Source organism: Coturnix japonica, chromosome 2, assembly GCF_001577835.2.
Source record: "Coturnix japonica isolate 7356 chromosome 2, Coturnix japonica 2.1, whole genome shotgun sequence".
Lineage (NCBI taxonomy): Eukaryota > Metazoa > Chordata > Aves > Galliformes > Phasianidae > Coturnix > Coturnix japonica.
Window position 1 is genome coordinate 4,695,719 of NC_029517.1, and position 24,068 is coordinate 4,719,786.

At 37.6% G+C, this 24,068-nt stretch overlaps 1 protein-coding gene across 1 annotated transcript in view; it reads left to right on the forward strand.

The window, feature by feature from the left end:
• The window catches only part of LOC107308859 (sodium channel protein type 5 subunit alpha-like), a 34,295-nt gene extending 12,865 nt beyond the window's left edge, over positions 1-21,430 (forward strand). The window contains exons 11-27 of the mRNA XM_032442978.1: positions 562-753; positions 1,656-1,758; positions 2,853-3,091; positions 3,203-3,355; positions 4,110-4,463; positions 4,894-5,349; positions 6,696-6,794; positions 7,292-7,403; positions 8,441-8,595; positions 9,402-9,575; positions 11,209-11,346; positions 12,882-13,136; positions 13,931-13,984; positions 14,855-14,992; positions 17,355-17,459; positions 17,880-18,144; positions 19,395-21,430. Coding sequence (XP_032298869.1) covers positions 562-753; positions 1,656-1,758; positions 2,853-3,091; positions 3,203-3,355; positions 4,110-4,463; positions 4,894-5,349; positions 6,696-6,794; positions 7,292-7,403; positions 8,441-8,595; positions 9,402-9,575; positions 11,209-11,346; positions 12,882-13,136; positions 13,931-13,984; positions 14,855-14,992; positions 17,355-17,459; positions 17,880-18,144; positions 19,395-20,539 — 4,137 coding nt within the window. The 3' untranslated portion in view covers positions 20,540-21,430. The remainder of the gene's footprint in view (positions 1-561; positions 754-1,655; positions 1,759-2,852; positions 3,092-3,202; positions 3,356-4,109; positions 4,464-4,893; positions 5,350-6,695; positions 6,795-7,291; positions 7,404-8,440; positions 8,596-9,401; positions 9,576-11,208; positions 11,347-12,881; positions 13,137-13,930; positions 13,985-14,854; positions 14,993-17,354; positions 17,460-17,879; positions 18,145-19,394) is intronic.
• The last annotated feature ends 2,638 nt before the right edge of the window (positions 21,431-24,068 follow it).

A 24,068-nucleotide genomic window follows, 5' to 3' on the forward strand; every position in this document is an offset into this window, starting at 1 on the left:
GCTTTTCTACAGAGCTGCAGATAAGCCTGTGATATTTCTATGACTAAAACTTGAGCTTTTCAAGTTTCCTTAGTAAAGGAAGACTTAATATTTTAGGATGTAGTCTGAACCCCGATTCTTCTGTTGTCATTATGCCCAAGGTCCAAAGTGAGAAAAGGGAAGAGTAAAACAATACGCCTTAATATTCTGTAATTTAGATATGAAATACGGTATCTAAAGTGACAGGGACAAGCTTAAGGTACGGTAGCTAAGAACTAATTTTGCTTTTATCTTTCAGTCTTAAGAATACAGAATGCAACTCATATCTCTTTACAGTAGTTTGATGTCCGAAAGGTAAAGATTGCTACTGAGGATCGTGTAGATATCGTAATAATTGATATGAGGCACTGAGTGGCATTGAGGGACATGATTTAGTGTGCATGGTAGCTGATGATGACTTGGTGATCTTAGTGGTCTTTTCCAACTTTAATGATTCTGTGATTCTGTGCTAATTATATAGTGTATGATCCTTGTCTGTTTATTTGCCAGGTATGGACATACTTATTGTTGTTTCATTTCCAGATGTTGTCTACTGGAGAGAGTAATAAACCCTCACACATTGGATCTGAAATGTCAGTTTCTGGCTTGGAAAATTCACAAGAAAAAGAGACGAGGGGAGAAAAACCTGTTTCAAGGCAGAGTTTAATTGTAGGTGGTCAAAGTAATGAGGAAAGTCTGTTTCATTCACAGCCTGATCATTGCCACAAGAAGCTGGTAAGCATTCAAAATACAGGGTATATTCATTAGACTTGCATGTGATATGGCCATTTGATGAGCAGAAAGTCTTTACTTACTTTCCTTCCTTTGGAAGTTTCTCAATATTGCGAATATTTCAGAAAGGAACATTACAGAAGGGATCAAAAGAACTTGTTTTCCTCTCTCCCTCGTTGCTTGCAGTGGATTGAACTTGTTTTTTAAACCATTGTGTGGCTTAGGATTTGAGACTTAAAAAGTGCTGAAGACTTGCTCTGCCCTTACAGTGGGGGGAATTCACTCCCTCCGTCCCCACCTAGAGGTGTAGGGATGCAGGATGTAAAGCTCAGGGACATGAGAAATATTAGAATCCTGACTGCCAGTGAAGACCAATGTGATTAGATGCTTCAAAAGATGTGATTAGAATGATCGAATTGGGTCTTTTAGATTCTGAAGAAGTGTAGACTGAAAAAAACAGCACTTTAGCACTCTATTACAAATTCTTTCCACATGGCTATTTTATGATGGTTCTATCAGCTAAGTTTTGCTTAGCTTTGAAGTCATTGAAATAGCAACGAACAAGAAGAAATTAGTTAATATTAAACCCCTGTGGCTAAGGATATCAGTTTAATTCTCTGAATAATAGTTTTATGGAATATGTTGTAAGAATCTTCTTATGGCGAAAGTCTGAAGTAATGATACTGCATATCTTTGGTTGCATATCCTCTTCTTAAGGGAAGTTACCTAAATTGTTGTGCAGAAAATGATTACTAAGACTGTACATTGTGATCTGGTCAGCTGGTGACTCTTTACTAGCTGATGACTAACTGTATATTTCTGTTGTGCTGTGAGTAATTTTACATTTGCAAACATTTATTCATATTCTCTTGTTATACTGTTTTCTGTTGTCTTTCTAACCAAAGAGGCAGATCCTGTTGTCTTACGAGTTATCAGTGGACTCTATTAACGATCCTTTTCGGAGACAGAGGTTAATGAGTGCAGCCACTGTTATTACAGATAACATGAGTAAGTCATTAATTCTTCATGTTTTTTTCTGCTCTGATTGTGTACCTTGACCGAAGAAAGCAAAATATCATGAGAAATTGGTATTGTTTTAATAATCAGTAGGGGAAATTAGAGTGCAACTTTTGATGAAATTAGTACGCTCAGATGTCACGTAACTGCAACTGTAACTTAAAGTTGCCAAGCCTAAATCACGCCTGATTGCTTCACACAACACAATCACTGTGATTTGTGGGTGAGAGGAGAGCAGTGTTGTCACTTACTGCCTTTAGCAAGGCTTTCTGCAATATGTTTATATCCCTGTTGGGATGTTAAGTTCTGCATGGGTGAGCAGCCAGCTGATCAGAGAACTGGCTGGATTCTTGGGCTCTGAGAGTCTAGTGAGCAGGATGTATTCTGCTTTGGATTAGGTAGCAAATAGAGTTTGTCCTATTTCTGTCCTACTGTCTTCACTGGTGACCTAGAAGAGGCAATAGAGTACTTGATCTTAAAATTCACAGATGACACCAAACTGGGGGTGACTGGTTGATACACGCAGGGTAAGGGACCTAGGCAGACTGATGAAATGGGAAGAAGAAATACCTAGGAGAACTAACTTATTTTCAGCGGAGTGCCACTAAGATAGCTGGGGACTGGAACACTCACTCTGGTCTGTGCTGAGTCAGCACAGAGAAGAGAAAGTTTAGAGGGAAAGTTATTATCAGTTCTCTAGAATGTGGGACAGTGTTTTGAAGAAGATGGAAGTCAGCTGTTCTCTAAATCTGTGACCATGAGGGTACAGCTGGCAGGAAACAATTTGTGTGTTTTCCCAAATACATCCAAGTTCTTTCTCTTTAGAGCAGGCATGTTCTCATCCCCCAGGATAATGACAATATGAACAGGTGGGTAACATCACCTGTTTCTGTAATCATGAAATGTGTTGCTTATGACTTTTAATTAGCCCATGAGTAGATGGTGTAGAGTGAATGAAACAATCCTTTTTCAATCATGCCATTTTTCTCAGATGGTAGGAACCCAAGTGTAAAAATAAAGGCCAGTGTTAGACTTTTTGTTCAGATAATCTTCAGATTATTTGTTATGTCACTTCTATCATTTAGAGCTGCAAAATTCCAAGGCAAGATTCACTACAGTTTGGAAACGTCTGGGTCAGAAGTATCTCATTTGGAACTGTTGCCCATTCTGGAGAAAAGTCAAAGGGAAGGTGCAATTGATAGCTTTGGATCCACTTCTTGATCTCATAATCATGATTTGCATTATAGTGAATACTTTTTTCATGGCTTTGGAGCACCCTGGCATGACTGATGAAGAAAAAAAGTTGATTTGTATAAGTGACAAGGTAAGTTAAGTCAGCCTTAGATCCAGTATGGACTTACAGCTCCAGACTGACTGGGTCAGTTTTGTAAAAAGAAATATTTTCAGTGCCTTTATGGTGAATTTCTTTTTGCAGGTCTTCACCATGATTTTTGCAGCAGAAATGGTCTTGAAAATCATCGCTCTAGATCCGTATTACTACTTCCAGCAAAAATGGAATGTTTTTGATAGTATAGTGGTGATGATTGGCCTGATAAGCTTTCATAAAAATCTGTCATTTCTCAGGCTGGTAATTATGCCTTTATCCTTTTTTTAGAAATACTTAATGTTGTATAGATTTGTGAAAACATTACAGTGGAAATACCCTCAAATTATTTTACTGTTCTCTTTGTAAGCGAATAGTAAGCCAGCATGAATGTTAAATTGGAATGAATATTAAATGCATGTTAAAGAAAACTTGTAATACGTTTATTAGACTGTCTATATGGGATACTACAAATACTCTCACACAGTGCTTCCCCTTGGAGATTTGACTTAGCAGAAAATTCACTGCTTCTCTGTTAGGTCCGTAGAGTGGCACTGATCATCTATGTTTTAGATTTTCAGACAAGAAAATACATTATCTGAGCATAAAGATAGCCAAAAGATGCCTTCAGTAGATGTCTTTTCCTAGATACAACACAGCTTTCCTCAAAAAGCATTGCAGTCCTCAAGGCTTAGATTTAGGAGCAGGCTTTCCAGCTTCTTAGATAAAGGGCTTTCTCTCAGATGTCTACATATAATGTCACTTCTTTTTTTTTTTTTTTTTTTTTTTTTTAAATACATCCTTGCTGTGAATACAGAATTATATCTGAACTTAAGTGGCGTACTTTTAGATCTGTTAAAAACCGCAGTTAAAAACCTTTGTGTGGGGGGATGAATTATGGTGTCGTTGAATTTGGCAGTAAAGGCAGCATGATAAATGCAGGATCTGTTTTTGTGTTCATGTTTTGCTGTCTGTGTAATGTTCTGCCTCTCATTGTTCCCTTGTGTTTTACTTGCAGCTCAGGATCTTCAAATTGGCAAAGATGTGGCCAGCCTTAAATACTCTTATGAAAATAATTCTAAACTCAGTTGGTGCGCTGGGTAACCTCACTCTGGTTTTGATTATCACTGTATTTATTTTTGCTGTAGTAGGAAAGCAGGTTTTGGGCAAATATTACATTACTAACTTCTATAAAATAAGTACAAGCAAGGAATTACGCTGGCATATGAAGGATTTTTATCATTCATTCCTGGTCATATTCCGAATATTATGTGGAGAATGGATCGAAACCATGTGGGAATGTATGGAAGTGGCTGGACAAGGGCCGTGTCTTCTCATTTTCTTGCTAGTCCTGGTGATAGGAAACTTAGTGGTGAGTTTTGTGCTGTTTTCCATCCCTACTGAACCAAGTTACATTGCCATCTTCTTCCCCTTAGGCAAACCTTATCATTAGAAGAGTATTCATACATTTCAGTTTTCTGGATGTTAGTTGGTTTCTATGGTTTTTATTTTCTATTTTTCATTGAGCACTGGAACAGGCTGCCCAGGGGGGTGGTGGAGTCTCCTTCTATGGAGATATTCAAGAACTGCCTGGACGCCTACCTGTGCGACGTGGTGTAGGGAACCTGCTTTGTCATGGGGGTTGGACTTGATGATCTCTAGAGGTCCCTTCCAACCCCTACATTTCTGTGATTCTGTGTGATTTGTGTTTGTTTGTTTTAACCTAAGGAGGGTTTTCTGATCTTATTTATTTGTTTCTGTTAAATGTAGTAGTGTCTTCAACTTACTTTATCTCCTTTAAGGTGCTCAACCTATTCATTGCACTGCTGCTGAGTTCTTTCAGTACTGACTCCTCACTGGGACAAGAGGAAGATGCAAAAAAGAGTAAATGTGAGATTGCCATTGCACGGATTTGTAAGGGTCTTCAGTCTGTGAAAGAGAGAATATTGGATAAATGTGGCAAAATGATGGAACGAAGCAACAAAACATCAGCCAAAAAGAAGACTTCAGTAAAAACTTCTTTCAAAGACTTAGAGAAAAATAACTATGCTATGGCAGATCTTGGAAAGGGTATGGACAGCAGTTGCTTTGACATTGGATGTTACAATAATGAAGGGAGTTCCTCAGTAGAAAGGAAGTGTGAAGGCTCTTTAAACTACCATACTGGCCACATCCCCCTTGCAGTAGCAGAGGCTTATACTGATGAAGGTGATGGTGATGAGCAGAGTGTATGCACAGAAAGAGAAAATAGAAAATGGGTAAGAAATATCCATGATAGAAAATATACTGAAACTTGCAAATGTTGTAAATGTTATTTCTTCTGTCATTTCCACAGTTTTACTCTTGCTCTTCTAGTAGCAAGCAAAGAAGCAATCTTAGTTATTCAGTAGGAGAGGCTGGAAATCCACTTTTTCATTATTCTCCTCATTGATAACCGTAATTGTGCCTGTATTATTGTCAGTTGCTAAATGAAGCTTTATCAAGACAGACATACTTCCTTTTTGTCGCCTTTGCTTTATCAGCGGCATCTGGATATTTTGGAAGACAGGTCTCTTGTTGCAGTGCTCATATATTGCTTCTCAGTTGTATGGAAGCCAAAGCAAATGCAAATATGAGCTTCAGTGTAAAAACAAGGAGACAAACATAAACAACGTCTGTGAGTTTGGGGGTTTTTTGATCCCTTTTTCTCCTCTGTGATATTTTAGATTCTCTTTTACATATCTTGATTTTGTTGCAAAAGGCAGGAATAAGCTTAAGCTATGGGCACTTAAATGTAGATACCTAAATGCATATAACTTCTGTGTAATCTTTCAAAACCTTCTTGGACATTTTGCATAAATATCAATAGTAACTGCCCAATGCTGTGAAAGAAGGAACTTCTTTGAAAGTTATTTGCATAAAGCAAGGTAGAAAGCATCTTATAAAGAGTAGCTTATGATATTTGGGCTCAAAATGAAGTAACTTAGCATTATGTCACAGCCAAATTATGAAAAGCAGATGCTGATTTTGGTTAGATTATTATATGGTTAGTCTGAGTGGAGTTCTGGAATCCATTTCCTATAATTTTGATCATGAGAGGGGACACTGTCTTCTGTTTGGGCAGATTTTCAAAGTGGAAGAAATTGCTGATCACCTTAAAATTGGCTTTGACAATTTGAAATGTTTTAGATTGGATTATGGATTATTTTATATGCTATGTACTGCCCTCATTTTACATCAAGAAAAGGACTGAGAGCTGTTAGAGATCACTGAGCTCTTCTGTCTCCACATAGAAACTGGAGTTTACTGGCATGCACCTGCAGAGATAGCAGGTGAGCCACTCCACTGGATGCAGCGACCCATCAGTTGGGATAAATGTATATCTGGAGAAATTATATAGTTTCACACTATAACCACGGGACCCAAGTGTTTGAATTGAGGAAACAAATACTTTTTTATATGCCTTTAGAAGGTATTATATAATTAATAATTATATAATTATATAAAAAGACAGACATGCTGATTTTTGTGGATGCTTTATATTCTGTTAAATATTTATTTCTTCAAGAATGACTCTCAGGAAGAAAAAGGTGGAATATTAATTGTTTTACATTACTTCACTTAGGAAGACAGAGTGAGACATAGAGAACAATGCCGAAATTCAAGTCGCTTGAGTCAGATTTCTTCGACTTCAGAAACATACCAAAAGAAAGAGCAAGAAGAGGTATTTGTAACTATTACCATCTTCTGGAGCATGCTAGGGATCAATATTTTCACAGTGGTTCTCTTATTCAGCAATAAGAGGACAAGCATTAATAATTGTGTTTATTAAGGTTAGAAAGAGCACTAAAGTCATCTAGACCGACTGTCAACCAGCTGTCAATAAAGGTTGTAAAAGTCCCGTGGGTCTAAATCATTACATTTTTGTCTACGTCATTGATCCTTGATGAACTTAAGTTAGTATAGACCATCATGGCTGTCAAAAGGGACAGTCTTCCCTTTTCCCAACTTTTTATTCCTATCCCTGTCCCCATGCCTTGCCTTTTCATGTCAGGCAGGGCGCTTATGCTTTTGGGCTGATTTATGCTTGTTTTCCATAATGACTTTAGTTTTATTTATTCCTTTATTTGAAGGAAAGGGGGATTTTATTTATTATAGATGTGCTTTAAATGTCTTCATTAAGGAAAAACAAATAAATTCTCTTTGCCTTCTCCTGTGCAGGGATTCGATGTTGGTAGCTATTCTGAAGCCAGCACTGTGGACCCAGTCACTCTTATAGAGCTGTATCCTGAGCCTAAAAAAGCGCATTTACCTAAGGACTGTTGCACAGAAAGTAAGTATGTCTTACATATCACAGGGATACCAAATGAACTAGTATTCAGTGGTATCTATTTAGAATGTTTCCAAATTGGCAGATTTCATTCTCCTGAATCATTTGTTTGTACAAATAAAAAGTCAAATAAATATAGCCAGAGCCAGCACACAACTGGAGCAGGACTGAGATGCCTGAACACAGGCATTTAGATCTGTATGGAATACCTGAGTGTTCCCATGACAACTGCAAAGAGCTGGCAGAAATGACACAGGCACTATAGGATATCCCAAGGAGCCTAAAATGGATCTAAACACCTGTGTTTAGGCTGATAAACACTGTCTTTGGAGTGTAAGTCACACTTAGATTGTGGCACCAGGCTCTAGTCATCTGTATGTGAGTGAGGGCATTTAAGGCACTTCTGAAGGGGCAGATGGAGGTCAGCCATGTTGTACATCTTGGCTTCTGGTATCTGAAGTGGCATTTCAATTGAATCTGTCTGAAGTCTCAGTGCAATGGGTGAATATCCAGTCAGTGCATCTAATGGAATTTAAGTGACTGTACAGTTTATCCCAATGTGGACCCCTACATTTAATTGCCTCAGTGGCTCTTTAGACGTCATGGACTATGTTTCAAAATAGCAAGCAGAACCTTATTGCAGTGTATCTGTGCAGAGTGATCAAGTGAAATAATGAGTAAAAGTAATAATTTACTAAACCAGTAGTAAGGTCATATCTCTTTTAATAGTGAGAAGCAAAAATGCGAGCTAATAAAACAAGTGAAGGTTTTTCTATAGAGCAGTGATGGCTTTTTGTCTGGAATGCTTGTGTGTTTGTATACACAAAGCTTTCTCTGCTTTTTCCATGTGTGAAATACACGATAAAAAGGAATTCCATATACCTACAGGATCTTGTCTTTTCTCCAGCTATAGATCATTTCAGCCTCAGCAAGGCCACATGAGTGAAACAGCGCATTCTCTGTGCAATCTTCATACACGTTTTACATTCTATGGCTCCACACTTTCCATTAAACCAATACGCTGTTCATTTTCTTTTCAGGTTGTGTCAAATGTTTTCCTTGCTGCAATGTGGATACCACTAAGTTTCCAGGCAGCACTTGGTGGAAATTTAGAAAAACCTGCTACAAAATTGTCAATCATAGCTGGTTTGAGAATTTTATCATTTTTATAATAGTATTGAGCAGTGCAGCACTGGTAAATTTCATTCGATTTCTCAGACTTTGAATGGAGGGTTGTCAGCTGGTGGTGGTGGGAACGGGTGGGTAGATCATGAGGAATATTGGCCATAGGAGGCATAAAGTGGAGATAGAGGCAATCTAGTAGAGAACTGAAGTATGAAAAGAAATATGAAGGCATTGCCAGAGGATTGTTGAGGAAATAATCCAGCTGTTAAAGGAATTGGAAATTGATTGGCAAAATCAATAATTTACTCACAATAAATTGATAGAGCAGCAAATCTGTTAAAGGAAAGAAAACAAGACAATGAAGTGATCACGCAGTAAAGCATTTTCCAAAACCCTTTCTGACAGCAAGTTTTGTCAGGGGTTTTGTGAGAAATTCAAAACTCCGGTAAAGAACAGATGAGGTATGTGTTGTGGTTTTTCATAACTGTTACAACTCTGCAGACCGACCGATGGTGGCAGCTTTGGAAGGTTTAGGCCTGAAAGAGATGATTGGTTAATGTCTTTAAATTAAACTTAGCTATGAGGGATTTCAGACTTCAAAAATTATCTACTTATTTGGGAAGCTAAGATTGGTATCTGTACTGGACACTCATCAGATACTAGTTGAAGAAGTCTAGAACAGAAATAACTCAAAGTTTTTAACCAACCTGAAAATGATGCTATTTACTATTTAGGTTTTTATTTCTATCTATAGAAATAAATTGCCAATAACATAACATGAAATGGATAGGATAAACCAAACTGTATTCTTGTGCAATTCTAAAATAATTACTGTAAGACTACTTAACAGCTTTAAACTGAATTGTGACATTCCAGGCATTTGAAGATATTCACCTTGAGAAAAGAAGAACAGTTAAAAAGCTCCTGGAGTATGCTGATATAGTATTCACTTACATCTTTATTATGGAGATGCTTCTGAAATGGGTAGCTTATGGTTTGCAAAGTTATTTCACAAACACGTGGTGCTGTCTCGACTTCATCATTGTGTGTGTAAGTATATTGAACTTACATTTGGAATTTTAATTTTTTTTTCCTATATAAAGAACTACATGGAAATTTGGGTTAGGATTAAACTTGTTTGTAAAAGACAGTTTCAAGAAGCTGAAAAGAATTGCAATCAAAAGCTACTCTAGGACAAATTTAAATGGAAATCGTAGATGATAACAAGTTGTTTAAGTACATTTTATCAGGTGTTGCTGTTGTTGAGGACTATCTCAGTTACATAAATCTTCTCCATTGTAGAGAGAGAGTGCAATTAGCAATCAGAAATGAGATTAAGATAAGTTAATTTAGATGGTAGGAAAATGTGCAAGTGCTGGCAGCTCCACCATACAAATTCAAAGTAGAGTTGCTTATTTAAGAGAACAAATTTAGATGATAAAGGGAGCTAAAAAGTATTGTTGGAAAAATCATTTGCCACAAAGTTAAAGAAGTAGAAAAGCATTTTTAGTGAATAAATCCTGATAGTTATAGAATCATCGAATCACAGGGTTGGAAAGGACCTACAAGATCATCTGATCCAACCATTCTCCTATCACCATTACTACCCGCTAAGCTAAGCCGTATCTTGTAGCTCTTCATCCAGACACCTCTTGAACACTGCCAGGAATGGTGACTTCACCACCTCCCTGGGCAACCATTCCAGTGCCTGACTGCTTTTTGAGTGAAGAAGTTTTTCCTTTTATCTAACCTAAATTTCCTTTAGCGCAACCTGCGGCCATTTCCTCAGGTCCTGTTTGTTGCCTGGGAGAAGAGGCCAAAACCCTCCTCATCACAACCTCCCTTCTGGAAGTTGTAGATTGCAATGCGGTCTCCTCTGAGCCTCCTCTTCTCCAGACTAAGCAACCACAGCCCAACTGAATACTCAGAAATTCAACAGAAAAATCTATGACTGCATAAAAAGAATATAAAGCAGGACTTTCCTAGCAATTACAGATCTGCAGTGGAAGAGCATGAGGAAGTAGACAAAAAGATAACAAATTCAGATAGGAATAAAGAGAGTAAATATTAACAGTAAATATTAACAGTAAATATTAATTTAATAAATTAATAATTTATTAAAAAATAAACCCTAACTATTGAAAAAAATTTTCTAATGCTTTCAGCTCAGTTTCTGTCTTATGGGGATTTAAAATCAAGACTGTGTATCTTTTGAAAAAAAAACATATTCTTTTTTTCTATAAAGGTATGAACATGACATTAAATTACCAGATATGCTTCTGAGAATGATTATAAAGAAATGGAGAATCATTTATTTGAATCATACTTTCAAGCCTTGTATTGTGTGGAATTACCACAGTTCCAGTTTTGTTCTTATACTGACCTTCTGAGGTATTAGAATGGCTGATTTTGGGAAAACAAAACAAAACAAAACAAAAAACAAAAAAAACCCAAAAAAACAAAACCCCCATAAATATGTTTATTGTAATGAAATGGCATTATTTGAAAAATGCCTGAAAAATAAAATTATATTACCTATTATATTACCTCTGAGTGAATATTATTAGCATTTGATTACTGATCAAAGCCAGAATTGCCATTGATCTCTGATTGTCTACAAACAGAAATGGAGTAAACTTTTGAATGCCAGTTAATAATCTCAGTTTCAATTCTATAAACACAGCTTTCTTGTGTTTCCTGGGGACTAAGAAAAAATTCACAGCAGAGTTCACAGTGTTCCTCTGAGAGTGCTCTGAAGTCTCTCAGGACACTCCGAGCACTGCGGCCTCTACGAGCTCTGTCAAGATTTGAAGGGATAAAGGTACGGATATTGGGTAGGGTGGGGATGTATGTTTTGGAATAGGTGCGTATGTAGTTTTTGTAAGATCACATCTCTATCTGGGGACCTGAAATAGCATTAAGATGGTTCAGATTGCTGTCATTTCAAAAATATTTTCATAGAAATATATAAATACAAATGAAAGAAGGACATTGAATTATAGTGTGCTGATACAAGGAAGAAGAATTCATCCAATTACCCCAAACAAACTGTTAGCAAGGTGGATACTGTACTGTGAAAGTTGTATGTTCTACTGATCTCCGTGGCCTAAGAAGTGTAGTGACTTCAGCCATTTCTTATCTGTCCTCCCTGAAACTATTAACTTTTTTGTAGCTTCTTTCCGTAATTACCCTTCTTTAAACTGCTATGATTATATCTTCTCATCTTGTCAGGTATCTCTGGGTAGGGCCCCTGCTCTGAGTGAATGTGAAGGAGAGCAATCCTTTGCATACTTAAAATGGGTGGGCTTTCCTTAACAGAGGAGGATATTCTTATTTAACCTTAGAAATTGCCCTGAGTGGACTATCTGGAGTGTTGTAAGCCAATGGGAAGAAATAAAATATGATGGGATACAATGTAATATAAGTTATCTGACCAATGTTTGATTAACAAATGTGATGAGATGCTGAAGTCAGGCCCCAGGATGGTGCAAATTCTCCTTAAGAATATGAAGGATAAGAAATCAGATGGAAACAACCAGTGTGAATTTATGAAGGACATAACTGTCTTTTATGGCAAAATGTTTGAGGGAGGGAAAAATTATTCATGGTCTCATAATGAGATTAAATATGGTTTGGGTAGATGAACTATAATGACAATTGGCTGAACTGCTAAGTTCAGTGTGCAGAATTTAGCTCAACTGCTAGGCTATCATTGTGGATGTAATTGTTTGCCTAGAAAGGTTGTGGAATCTCCATCCCCAGGAAAGAATCAGAATGTGACCGATTAAGACCCTGAACAACATAATCTAGGTTGGAACAGCTGATGTGTGTTCATAGTCTATCATGTACTTGTAGTGAATATTATCCAAGGACAAGATAAAGTTCTTGGAATTTTCTCATAATTCTAGCAGTGATCTGTTTCCAGAACTCTTCATTGTGCCCCACCACAAAATGATATATAAAAAAAAGAGTGTGAAAAGAAACAGAAAATAATCCTAAAATTCCTACTGGCAACTAGGGTCCTGAGCCACTATAGACTCTTTTCTTTCATTCATTCATTTATTCTTTCTTTCTTTAAATGTATGTCTTTTACTCAAGGATAATTCTAGTTGCCATCTGTTCTGCTTCCTCAGAATGACAAGATAAATAGCACAGGATGTTAAGACAAGCTTGCTGTTGGTTGTGGGTTGGCTTTAAATATGTTATCTGCTAGTTCTTCTGTGAGTGAGAAGATTAATAGATACCAAAGAATAAAACAAGTGTTTCTGGGGGCGGGGGGGTTGGGTAGGGAGGGGAAAGGTGTTCTATTGAATGTGAGAAGTTATTCTTTCTTATCATTCATTTTATTTATTTAAGGTTGTTGTGAATGCACTTTTGGGAGCTATCCCCTCGATCTTGAACGTTTTACTCGTCTGTGTTGTCTTCTGGCTCCTGTTTAACATTGTAGGAGTAAAACTACTTGGACAAAAATTTTGGAAATGCGTGCTTAAGGCAGGAGATAACAGAGGAGTTGAGAACAAAAGTGACTGTGAGAGTTATGGTGGAAAATGGACAAATAGTGATGTAAATTTTGATCATGTTGGGATGGGATACTTGGCTCTTCTCCAAGTGGTAAGTACTGTAAAAGATATATGCTCAGCTTCAGTTTCTTAAAGGAAAGAGCAGCCCAACCATAGGACACCACTGCGTTTCTGTCTGTTTTGCTGAAAGTGGTGATATTTTCTTGCTTAAATAATTTTCATGTCCATAAGCTGCTCTGTTCCTGATAAAGATCCCTTTTGCGTCTGCAACTTTGTTTCATGGATATTTTATTTTATTGCAGCGTTGATAAATGTACTAAGCCTGAAATGTTTGTGGATTTAAGTTACTTGTTTTGTCTAGAGTAAAAATTAGTCCTACACTGGTGAACAGAGAAATAGCTTAGTGCAGTTTGTTTGTGTTTCTGATATTATATAAGTCATGAAGTCTTTGGATACTGACTTACTGATCTATCACTAATTCCATAAGATAGGTGCTGAAAACAGTGTTTTTGAAGTGCTTCCTATCCCCATGTTCTATCTAGATATTCTTTGCCCTGCATCCTTGAAGCCTTCTAGAATCCTGCAGAATTGCTAAAACTGCTGTTTAAAACTGCTGTTTTAGACTTTATTTTCTGCCTCTTAGTACATACTTGCTAATTGAACATAAACATAGAATATGCAAAAAAACTTGATTAAAAAAAAATGAATGATTAAAGAGATTTAGCAGGATTCACACCCCCTTTGTTCAGTACGTAATGTTAATTTGTTTCTTTTTACCAATGAAGTGGATCATTGGAACATTTTTGCATTATGTTAGCTCTACCTCATCTTTTTATTTTTATTTAATTTTAATGAGAATAATCTCAGTGATGTAATTATTTTCAGGCAACTTTTAAAGGCTGGATGGACATTATGTACGCAGCAGTAGATTCACGTGAGGTAGGTCACTTCTTCCCACCCCACCCGCCTTTTTTGTTTTGTTTTGTTATAGACATGCAGTGTCTTTTTTCAGCTTTATTTGCATTGCCAAATGAGAAATACGTCCAGATCAGTGCTTTACACAATGCAGTGAAACAGAAGTCCTTGGAATGCCAAATACCTGGAACTTAGATGAAAGGAAAATGTGGTGGAATAGAGTGATGATGCAAAAGATGTTGCAAGTTTTATACAAGTCTTTTTTAGAAACAGAGTTGAGAATATCCTAGAGGAATTATGCCTCTAAAACAAATTTTCCTTCATGTTCAGCACGTATTTCTGAACTTGTTCCCTATGTATGCTAGATATTCTTGCCATTTCTTCCCCATTTCTATGTTCTGTTTCTCACTCTCATTAGTACAGTATGTTTTAACTTCTGCATATTTAATTTCATTTTCCATTTCCATATTCATTCAAGCACCAATCATGAAGTAGCTACTAACTGAAAGTAAGAACCTTGCTTGAACAGTTGATCATGGCAAGCTTGCAATTTAAGCTGCTTCTTGTCTGGGATAGCGTTCAAGAGGGTGGCAAGTCCACCAAAATGTTTTAGGCTGAGTTGTTTTTCTGATTCAGGCATTTGCAGAATCCTTCCTGATTGGAAATTATTATTGATTGAAGTAATTCTCTAAGGCTAGGTTAGGTATCTTCATTTACAAAGAACAGTGAGACAGAACAAGACTGTTGTTCCACATGTAAATGTTTAAATATGAAAAAATAATTTATTCCTTCTTACAATAAAAAAATGGTTGTAATAAATTGGAAATAATTTTTTCTAATATTTTTTCCTTTTTTTCCTTTTTTTTTTTTTTTCTTTTTTCTTTTTGGTAACAGATAGGTCAACAGCCAGAATTTGAGGCATTCCTACCTATGTATTCTTACTTTGTGATTTTCATTATATTTGGATCTTTCTTTATGCTGAATCTTTTCATTGGAGTGGTTATCAGCAACTTTAACCAACAAAGGAAGAAGATAAGTACTATATGATATAATTCACGGTCTCTTGTAACCCCAATTTGATTGAGTCTGTGCCAGTTTGGTATACAGTTTTCAGGTAACTACAGCTGTCTAAGGCTTGGAGAAGAAAGGGCTTGATGGCCTTTTATGTTGGAGTTCCAGCATCAGTGTATAAAGGAAGAGCAACTGATGTTATCTACATTGACTTGTGTAACACATTTGACACTGTCCCACGTGACATCCTGGTCACTGAATTGCAGAAAAATGGATTTGATGGATAAACCACTCACTGGATAAGGAATCGGGTGGATGGTTGCACTCAGAGAGTTGTGGTCAACAACAACAGCTCAGTGTCCAATTGGAGTGTGGTGACATGTGGCTTTCCTCAGGGATCAGTGTTGGGACTGGTGTTATTTAATATCTTTGTAGGCAACATGGACAGTGGGATCAAGTGCATCCTCAGCAGGTTTGCAGATGACACCAAGATGAGTGGTACAGTTGACACACTGGAAGGAAGAGGTGCTATCCAGAGGGACCTGGGCAGCCTTGAGAGGTGGACCCTTGTTAAACTCGTGAGTTCAACAAGGCGAAGTGCAAGGTCCTGCACTAGGGACTGGAGCACCTCCCCTATGGGACTTGGCTGAGAGACCTGAGGGACTTCAGCTGGAGAAGAGGAGGCTCCAAGGAGACCTTATAGAGGCCTTCAAGTACCTGAAGGGGCCCTACAGGAAAGTTGGGGAGGGTCTTGCTATAAGGGCATTCAGTGACAGGATGAGGGGAAATAGTTCTAAACTGGAAGAAGGTAGGTTTAGACTAGATATCAGGAAGAAATTTGTTACTGAGGTGAGACACTGAACAGGTTGCCCAATGAGGTTTTTTCCTTTCCCTGGAAGCGTTTAAGGGCAGGCTGGATGGGGCTGTAAGAACATTGTAGTGGGAGGTGTCCTTGCCTATAGCAGCGGGGTTGAAAATAGATGATCTTAAAGGCCCCTTCCAACACAAATCATTCTAAGATTCTACTTCAGAGATTTTCATTGGAGAAAAGAACAACCCTTTTTGCTGGGTGGAAACACCTAACAAACATGGTAAGGATGATTAAACCCCATAACTGCTGATAGAAGAAGTAGCAGCTGATTTCCCAGTGAAGAAACTTGAAAAGGCCTTGCTAGTCAAAACTTCTTCTAAAACTAGCTTCATTAAAGAAAATAAAAGTCTAGTTTTCAGTAAATTACTCTACAAATTAATTTATTAAGTTTAAAAAAAGAATTCTGTAGTCAAATTCAAACCATCACCCCAGGAAGAAGACAGATAACCATTTAAAGGCTTCTTAAAGCCCCTGAGGGTTGCGTCCTCTCCTCATTGTTGCTAAATTATCTAAGGTTTTTATTGAGTCTGACTCTGAAGGAAAAATCTTAAAAGGAAAAACACAGCAAAAGAAAAGCAACAGTTAGCCTTCCCTGGTAAGCTTCAACATCTGGAACCTTATTTATTATCAAGCTTATTTTGTTGATGGAGTTCTCTCCCTGATTCATTTAGGAACTTAATATATCCATAATATTAAGGGTAATTGAGTCTATGAATCCACTTGGGAGTCTTATAATAAAACAAGTGAGCATTTTTGTTGGCAGACTGACAGGAGGTTTGCAACTTCAAGGTGCACATTTGGAAGACAGTCTCCACAGGAGCGATTTCATTATCTCCATAGGCTGAATTTTTCATCATTTCCGCAGGCTGACTTTTATTCCAAGTACCAAAACAGTACTGATTTAGGTAGAAGATAAAAAGGCACACAAGAAATTGTTTGTCTTTCTGCATCTGGGCAGAGAAAAGATGTGCTTAGATGCCCTAGGAGATATTGTTACATGTGTTTGTTTTATGAAATACTGATCACTCAGTGATGGTGGCTTCTCCTGAATAATTGTTAGGTAATACAGGTGGCATAGATGGTAAATAGAGAAGTACCAAAAATTTGTGGTAAATATAATCCCACTGAATTCAGACCCAAAGTGCTTTATCTTCCATTTACTTGGTAACTCAGCCATGCACTTCTCCTCTGGCCTTTCCCAAAAATATAAACAAAAAGCATTTTATTGACAAGTCTTCTGTTATGCTCAAAAATGTGAAATAATAGATCTATCAAAACTTCAGAGAGGCTCTACCAGGAGGAATCCAACTCAGAAATACTGACTGGAATAGATTTTCACAAAGCTCTGATCATTGTTTTTCAGCACCCCTTTTCAAAGAAAAGAAGAAATACTGAAAGAGTACTGTTTTTTTGTGTTATTTTTGTTGTTGCCTGTTTTTAACATAAACTTGCTGGTGTTTATTTAGTTGAGTGCTTAAGCTTCAACTGAATGACAGTATTCTTTCCCTCTACTTAGGTGGAAAAGATCTCTTTTTGACTGAGGAACAGAAAAAGTATTATAATGCCCTAAAAAAACTCGGAGCCAAGAAACCTCAAAGACCCATCCCAAGACCATTGGTGAGACCATTTAAAATGGAGCATGGCAGAAAATGTTAAGATGGTGACCATTTTAAAACAAGCAAAAGGGCATCTGGAAGTAAACTTACAAGTTGGAGCCCATTATCAGCCTAAATCTCTGCTTGTTCTATAATGTCTGCTTCAATCAGTATTTCTGTGCACTAAGCACAGTGTACTGAGAATGTTTTCCTTTTATGTAATTTTTTTCTAAGGAAATGTAGTTGCATGATACCTGAAAATACTTGGCCACATACTCAGTGTTGTCTTAAAATGTCTAAAGGAATCACTTAAAATGCTTCTAGCATCTTATTGTTAATTCTTTCTTTTAAATTCCCTTTCAAACTCAAAATTACTATTTAATACTTGAATGTTGCCTGAGTCTCAGAAGTCACATCAATCCATTCTTCTTTCTCTCCACAGAATGCGTTTCAAGGATTTTTCTTTGATATAGTGTCACACAAAGCATTTGATGTTAGCGTGGTGACTCTCATCTGTCTGAATATGGTTGTGATGATGGCAGAAAGTGACAATGGAGATGTCAGGGAAGTTCTTAAAAGGATCAACTACTTCTTTGTGGCAGTATTTACTGGGGAATGCGTCATAAAAATAATAGCCTTGAGACATTACTTCTTCACCACTGGCTGGAACATATTTGATTTAGTTGTTGTGGTCCTTTCATTAGTTAGTAAGTATCAATTGCTGCTAGATCAGATGGTGTGCCTTAACACTCAGCCTAATTTCAAAATGAAGTAACAAATATATCTGGTCAATTCCAGATCCTTTTTACAAACCATATCCAAATTGATTCCTTCTAAAATGTTATGTACTTTTTTCAATTGTATATTTTTGCTGAGTATGAAAAGAAAAACTGATTGTTTCTTTCTTTCTTTCCTTTCTTCTTTCCTTCTTTTCTTCCTTCTCTCTTTCTTTTGAAAGTATGACTTTAATTGAGTAATTACCAGAATAGCATTTTAATGAAGCAGCATCTTTTCTAAGCTATTTTACTTAAGTCGTGGTAGTCTTGATGTTTTTCTACTTTTGATTTGTAAGTAATCCAAGCAGCCATCCTTTTCACAGTAAAATTAATTTTGGGTTAAAAATTCAGTTATATGAAAAATGGGAGACTTTTATTTCCAGGACTTTCCTTTGAGAAGCCAGATCATGGTGAGGAAAGCTTAGAAAACTGAATAGCTTAACACCATTCTGTGTCTGCATGAGTGTCTGGGGCTGTGGAAACTCCTATTATCACCTTAGTGCAAGGAAGGCAAGAGTAAAGAAGAACTCTTCTGAAAAACTGTTCTGTTTTATCCCTAATTACGGAAGCCCTCTGCTATTCCATGAAATCCAAAAGGGTGATTCTTAGGTCATCTGTTTGTAATCGTACTTTAATACTGCTGAAGGTATCGGTACAATCATTGGAATGAATTGTGATTGAGGATTAATGCTGATAGGAGTTTTATTTTCTTTTTCTCTGATCATCCAAATTCTCTGTCATCCAAATACCAAGCATTACAGACAGCTTTTAATGTCTGGCTCATGCCAGCAGGAGCAGAAGTTAGACAGCAGCTCGGGGATGAGCCCCATAGCTTCCAGCACAGAAGCTGAATGATTTGTAAAGGGTTTTGTAAAAGCACCAGAGCAGTGCTTACTTCATCCCCTGAATTACAGAAATTTGCGAGAATGCATTTTTTTCACACTAAACAGAAGGTTGATAATTCTGCAGTATTTCAAGGCATTACAATTTGTTTTGCTTTTCCTAAGCTCTTTCATAAGTCATTGCAATATTGGTGATAATGTTTCTCTTGAAAGCAGTATATTATAAAAGTGATAAAGTTGGTCACTTTCGTCACCCAGTGCATGCAATGTAACAAAATGACCATAAATGTAGAATGTCACTGATAACTCCTGAAAACCTTTTCTTTTTTTCATTCAAAGGTATTGCACTTTCTGAAGTCTTTTCAAAGTTCATCTCTCCTACGCTTCTGAGAATTATTCGTTTGGCACGAATTGGCCGCATCCTGAGATTAGTTAAAAGAGCTAAAGGAATTCGAACTCTTCTTTTTGCCTTATTAATGTCTCTTCCTTCTCTGTTCAACATTGGCCTCTTGCTATTTCTGGTTATGTTCATTTATGCTATTGTGGGCATGACAAATTTTGCCTGTCTTGCCTGGGAAGGTGGGATCAATAACCTTTTCAACTTTCAAACTTTCGATAGCAGCATACTCTGTCTCTTCCAAATTACAACATCAGCTGGCTGGGATGGCCTCTTGAGTCCAGTGTTAAAAGAATCCAAAACGTGTGCTCCCAACTTACCAGACAAGAACAGCACTAATTGCAGAAATAAAGTGGTTGGTATTACGTTTTTTGTAAGCTATGTCATTATATCCTTCCTTATTGTTGTAAATATGTACATAGCTGTCATTTTAGAGAACTTCAGCGTTGCGACTGAAGAAAGTGCAGATCCTCTTTCTGAGGACGACTTTGATATGTTTTATGAAACCTGGGGAAATTTTGATCCTCAGGCAACGCAGTTTATTGAATATTCTGCACTTTCAGACTTTGCAGACGCTCTGGCAGAACCCTTACGCATTCCAAAGCCAAATACAGTTCAGCTCATATCCATGGACCTCCCCATAGTGAGTGGAGATAAGATCCACTGCTTGGATATCTTGCTTGCCTTCACTAAAAGGGTTTTAGGAGAAGCTGGGAATTTTGAGGATCTTGAATTACACATGGAAGAAAAATTTATGGCTGCCAATCCATCTACAGCTTCCTACAAGCCAATTACAACTACACTTAAAAGAAAGCAAGAGGAGGTGTCGGCGCTTGTTATTCAGAGGGCCTTCAGGAGGCATTTGTTGCAGCGTACTATGAAACATAAGCCTTTCTTACACTGTCGTAGACGTTTTAACAGCGCAGCCTGCGCAGAAGAGATACATGAGAAAGATGGTCTCATTGCATCAATGCTGAGTGAAAACTATGGGAGGAAGCTAAATAAATCGCAAACTACATCTTCCATATCCCTCCCTTTATTTTATGATGGTATTGCTGGAGCAGATACTGATAAGGTGGGCACATAAGTTTGTCCCAGGCTGCAGCGTTTGTGATAAAACTGATGATAGTTGTTTTCAGATAGGAAAAACCTTTTGCTCCCAGAGTACGATACTCTAAGCGTACAGAAATGATAATATCCATTAAGCATTGTAATTATTCAGTTTCACGAATGCTCCGTAAATAAGATTGGCAGAACTATGTCATAAAAATGAGATGAAACTCAAACTATGGATTTTTATTTTTATTTTTTAATCAGCTGGTGGGTTTATTATTATTATTTATTATTATTCCTTCATATTTCTGGTTTTAGGGAAGAAATATGTACAAGATCAGCAGTAATGTGATCCATAGGCACACGGGGCTGTAGAGCAATGTGTATCTCCTCAGAGATAATGCTCGGATTAACTCGCTTGTTGTAGCAGAATGAAATAATTACTGCATAACCTGTGAAGGCGCTCATTCAGGATGCTTAAATATAATCGTCCACTAATTTCTAGGTTGCCTGAGACCATCTTCCTCCTGGTTCCTTTGGGAGCATTTACACTGAAGGAGTTTTGAGGCGTCTTTACACGTGCACCAAAGTAGATTTAGCGAATGATCTTCCAATAGCTTGAAAGTTACATGGAACATGTTCTTTGCATCACTCAACTAGGGGAAACTGTGGTGACAGTGTCTAAAAAGTCAAAGGGGACGGAGTAAGAGCTATTCCATGAAAATCGTAAAAATCACCTAAAGTACCTAAGGATAAATACTTACTGGCTCTGAAAAAGAAAAAAAGCCACGTGTATAGATGAGTTTGTATTAACATTACTTTTACTGTTCTTTTGCAGTTTGGTTCCATCAGGCGAACTGATACAGTTGTCTTAGTATTGCTGATGAAGTATGGCTAATTAATAAAGAGCTCAGATGCTTGCATAGTTGTGTCTATTTCATAAGGGGTCTCTTATTTTTCAGTTTTGGTTGATTACATGACACAGTCTGCTATTAGAGAGTACAGCCACAGCAGGGGCTTGCAGTTTGATGATCTTTAAGGTCCCTTCCAACCTAAGCCATTGTATTGTTCTATGAAATAAGGGAGGACGGTTGGACTTGATGATCTTGTAGGTCCTTTCCAACCTTGTGATTCTATGATTCTATGAAAGAGAACTGTCTAATAGGCCAAAAAAGCTCCGAATGTTTTACTTATTACAGGGAATCAAAAGCGATTAACGCTTTTAGCCCATCAATCAGGTAATTATTCAATTTTTACAGTTATTTCCTGCACTAAATACTATTAAAACATGAAAAAATATGGTCAAATCTAAGCAAAGGATTAATAGAAGCACATGAGAGCTGGGAGCTAACAAGTTTAGGATTGAACTGTATTACTTCCAGACCAGCTTACATCTGAGAGGAAAAAACATGACCTTGCAGACCTTTTAGGACGACTCAGAAAGTTGTGTGCAAGGACAAAGTAGCTGTGCTTGGGACCATTCCTATGCATCACAGGATGCTTTTGTGCAGGCAGTGCATAGCGAGTGATGCTTTGCAGTCAAAACTACTGTGAGCTGCCGTGAGTTGTCAGCTCGTGTTCGACGGAGAGGTGCCATTAGATGGCAGCGTTTACTGTGCTTTAGAAGGTGGCCAGTCAAACGAAGCAGATGGCAAACTTACACCCTTCAAGGTGGAACTATTAAATTAATTGTAAGTAACTTGGAAACTAATGTCACAGTTCTCTGTTTTTCTGCACTGGGCTCTCAAGCTATAGCCACGGTTCTCAGTAGGGGCTCTGTTTGCTGGCTGCGAACCGGATTTCACATGTGACAGCTTGACAGATCTTCATTATTGTGAAAAACTGACTCCCGCAAGCAGCCGCCCTCCTGCAGCGCTGCATCTTCCAGGTGGTGGTTGTGAGCGTGTCTCTACTCACCGCAGTGGGAAACGTTTGTTAGGTGGGGGTGAGAGTGCTGTGCTCTTACGAACTGGGATAGAAAGAATGACTGGAAAAGGTACATGAGAGTGTTTTAAACAATGTATTACAAAACACCAAGGTTTTTCTTGCATCTAATTTTTACAGTTCAAAATTACATTGAGTGAAGCAGAAGGTACTATGTCATAGTCTGGAACTGGGAACATTGGAGAGACGAAGTCCTCATTTCCTTTGCTTGGATTATTCAGCTGGCATATACTCATCCTTGGGGATTATTGCTGTTAGGATTCAGAGGAGATCTGTTGTATCATGCAGGAGGAACTGTACTTACTACCACTGTGCTTAACTACCACCAAGTAACAGCAAGGCTGACTTAGATCAGCAGACTTTACAGACTTACCCTCTGAAGGCTCTTTCACCTGCCAAGAAAAATTTCTGTCTGTTGTTTCAGAGCTGAGGAATGAAATGGGGAGCTGTTCATCCCTTTTGCTCCTTAGAACATGGACATGCCTTCTGCATGAGCACCGCTGTGTGTGTATGTGGTATCTTATCACATCTGGTTGCAGGGGGTGGCTCCTGCAGTCACTGCTAGGGTTGTAGAAGGCTTTTCAGCTTTAATAATCTACCTGTTAATTCACAAATTCATGCATATTAATACTTTTGGTTGCATTTAAAGAAGAAAAGAAAAAAAGAAAATCATGGCCTACTTTGCCTCCCATCAATAGCAAAATGTTATAGAAACTGAACAGGAAATTAACAGTGGGGTATTAATAGGTCCCATTAGCTGGCTCACTTAGCACAGTGTCTCATCACGAGTGCATAGTAAGGAAACATCCCATATTCTGATGACTGATGAAGTATCAGCATAATGACCTTTCCCCTTTGGTATCCTGAAGTATCATCATTTCTAGCAGAAGGATATTCTGAAATGAGAGCTTAGAAACATCCATTACATCTTCCCCACTCAAAACAAGCATCACATAACAGCAGATTTTAGCTCCAGAGATGGAAACTGTTATGATAAAAAAAACAATTGGGAGCAAAGTCTCCATCAGCATCACCGAGGTATGTATTCCTACACAACATAGAACCATTCCTAGCAAACTGTTTGATTTATCCTACATTTGGAAGGCAAAATGGCCAATGAACCTGTTGCTTTGAACAAAAGGGAACTTCCTTCCTGATTTTCAATCCAACAGTATAATATTGCAAGCTTTGCTTTAAAGAGGCAGATATTCCTGCTGTTTAGCTCAGATATTTACAAATTCAAACACAGCATTCCAGTGCTCTGCTACTAAGAAGTAGTCACAGATAATCAGGAGTTAAATTCCATATCTTTAAAAAGTTAAGGCAGCTCAATCAGTTTTGGGGGGTTTCCTCAACATAAAGAGACATTAGGATAAGTTCATTGAAGGATTAATAAGATGGTGAAGCACATGACCATGAAGGGAAGCAGAAAGATTGTTTTATTTAGTCTTAAGAAGAAGGGGTGAAAGGATGGCTCTTGGTTTTGCCTTCAGCTTCCCAAAAAGAGATTATAGGAAAGGGAAGAGGCATTTTAACAAACAAGTTCTGATTAGGTATTAGAAAAACAAAAAAATCTACAGTATGTGTGGGTAAACATGGGAACAGATCACCCAGAGAGG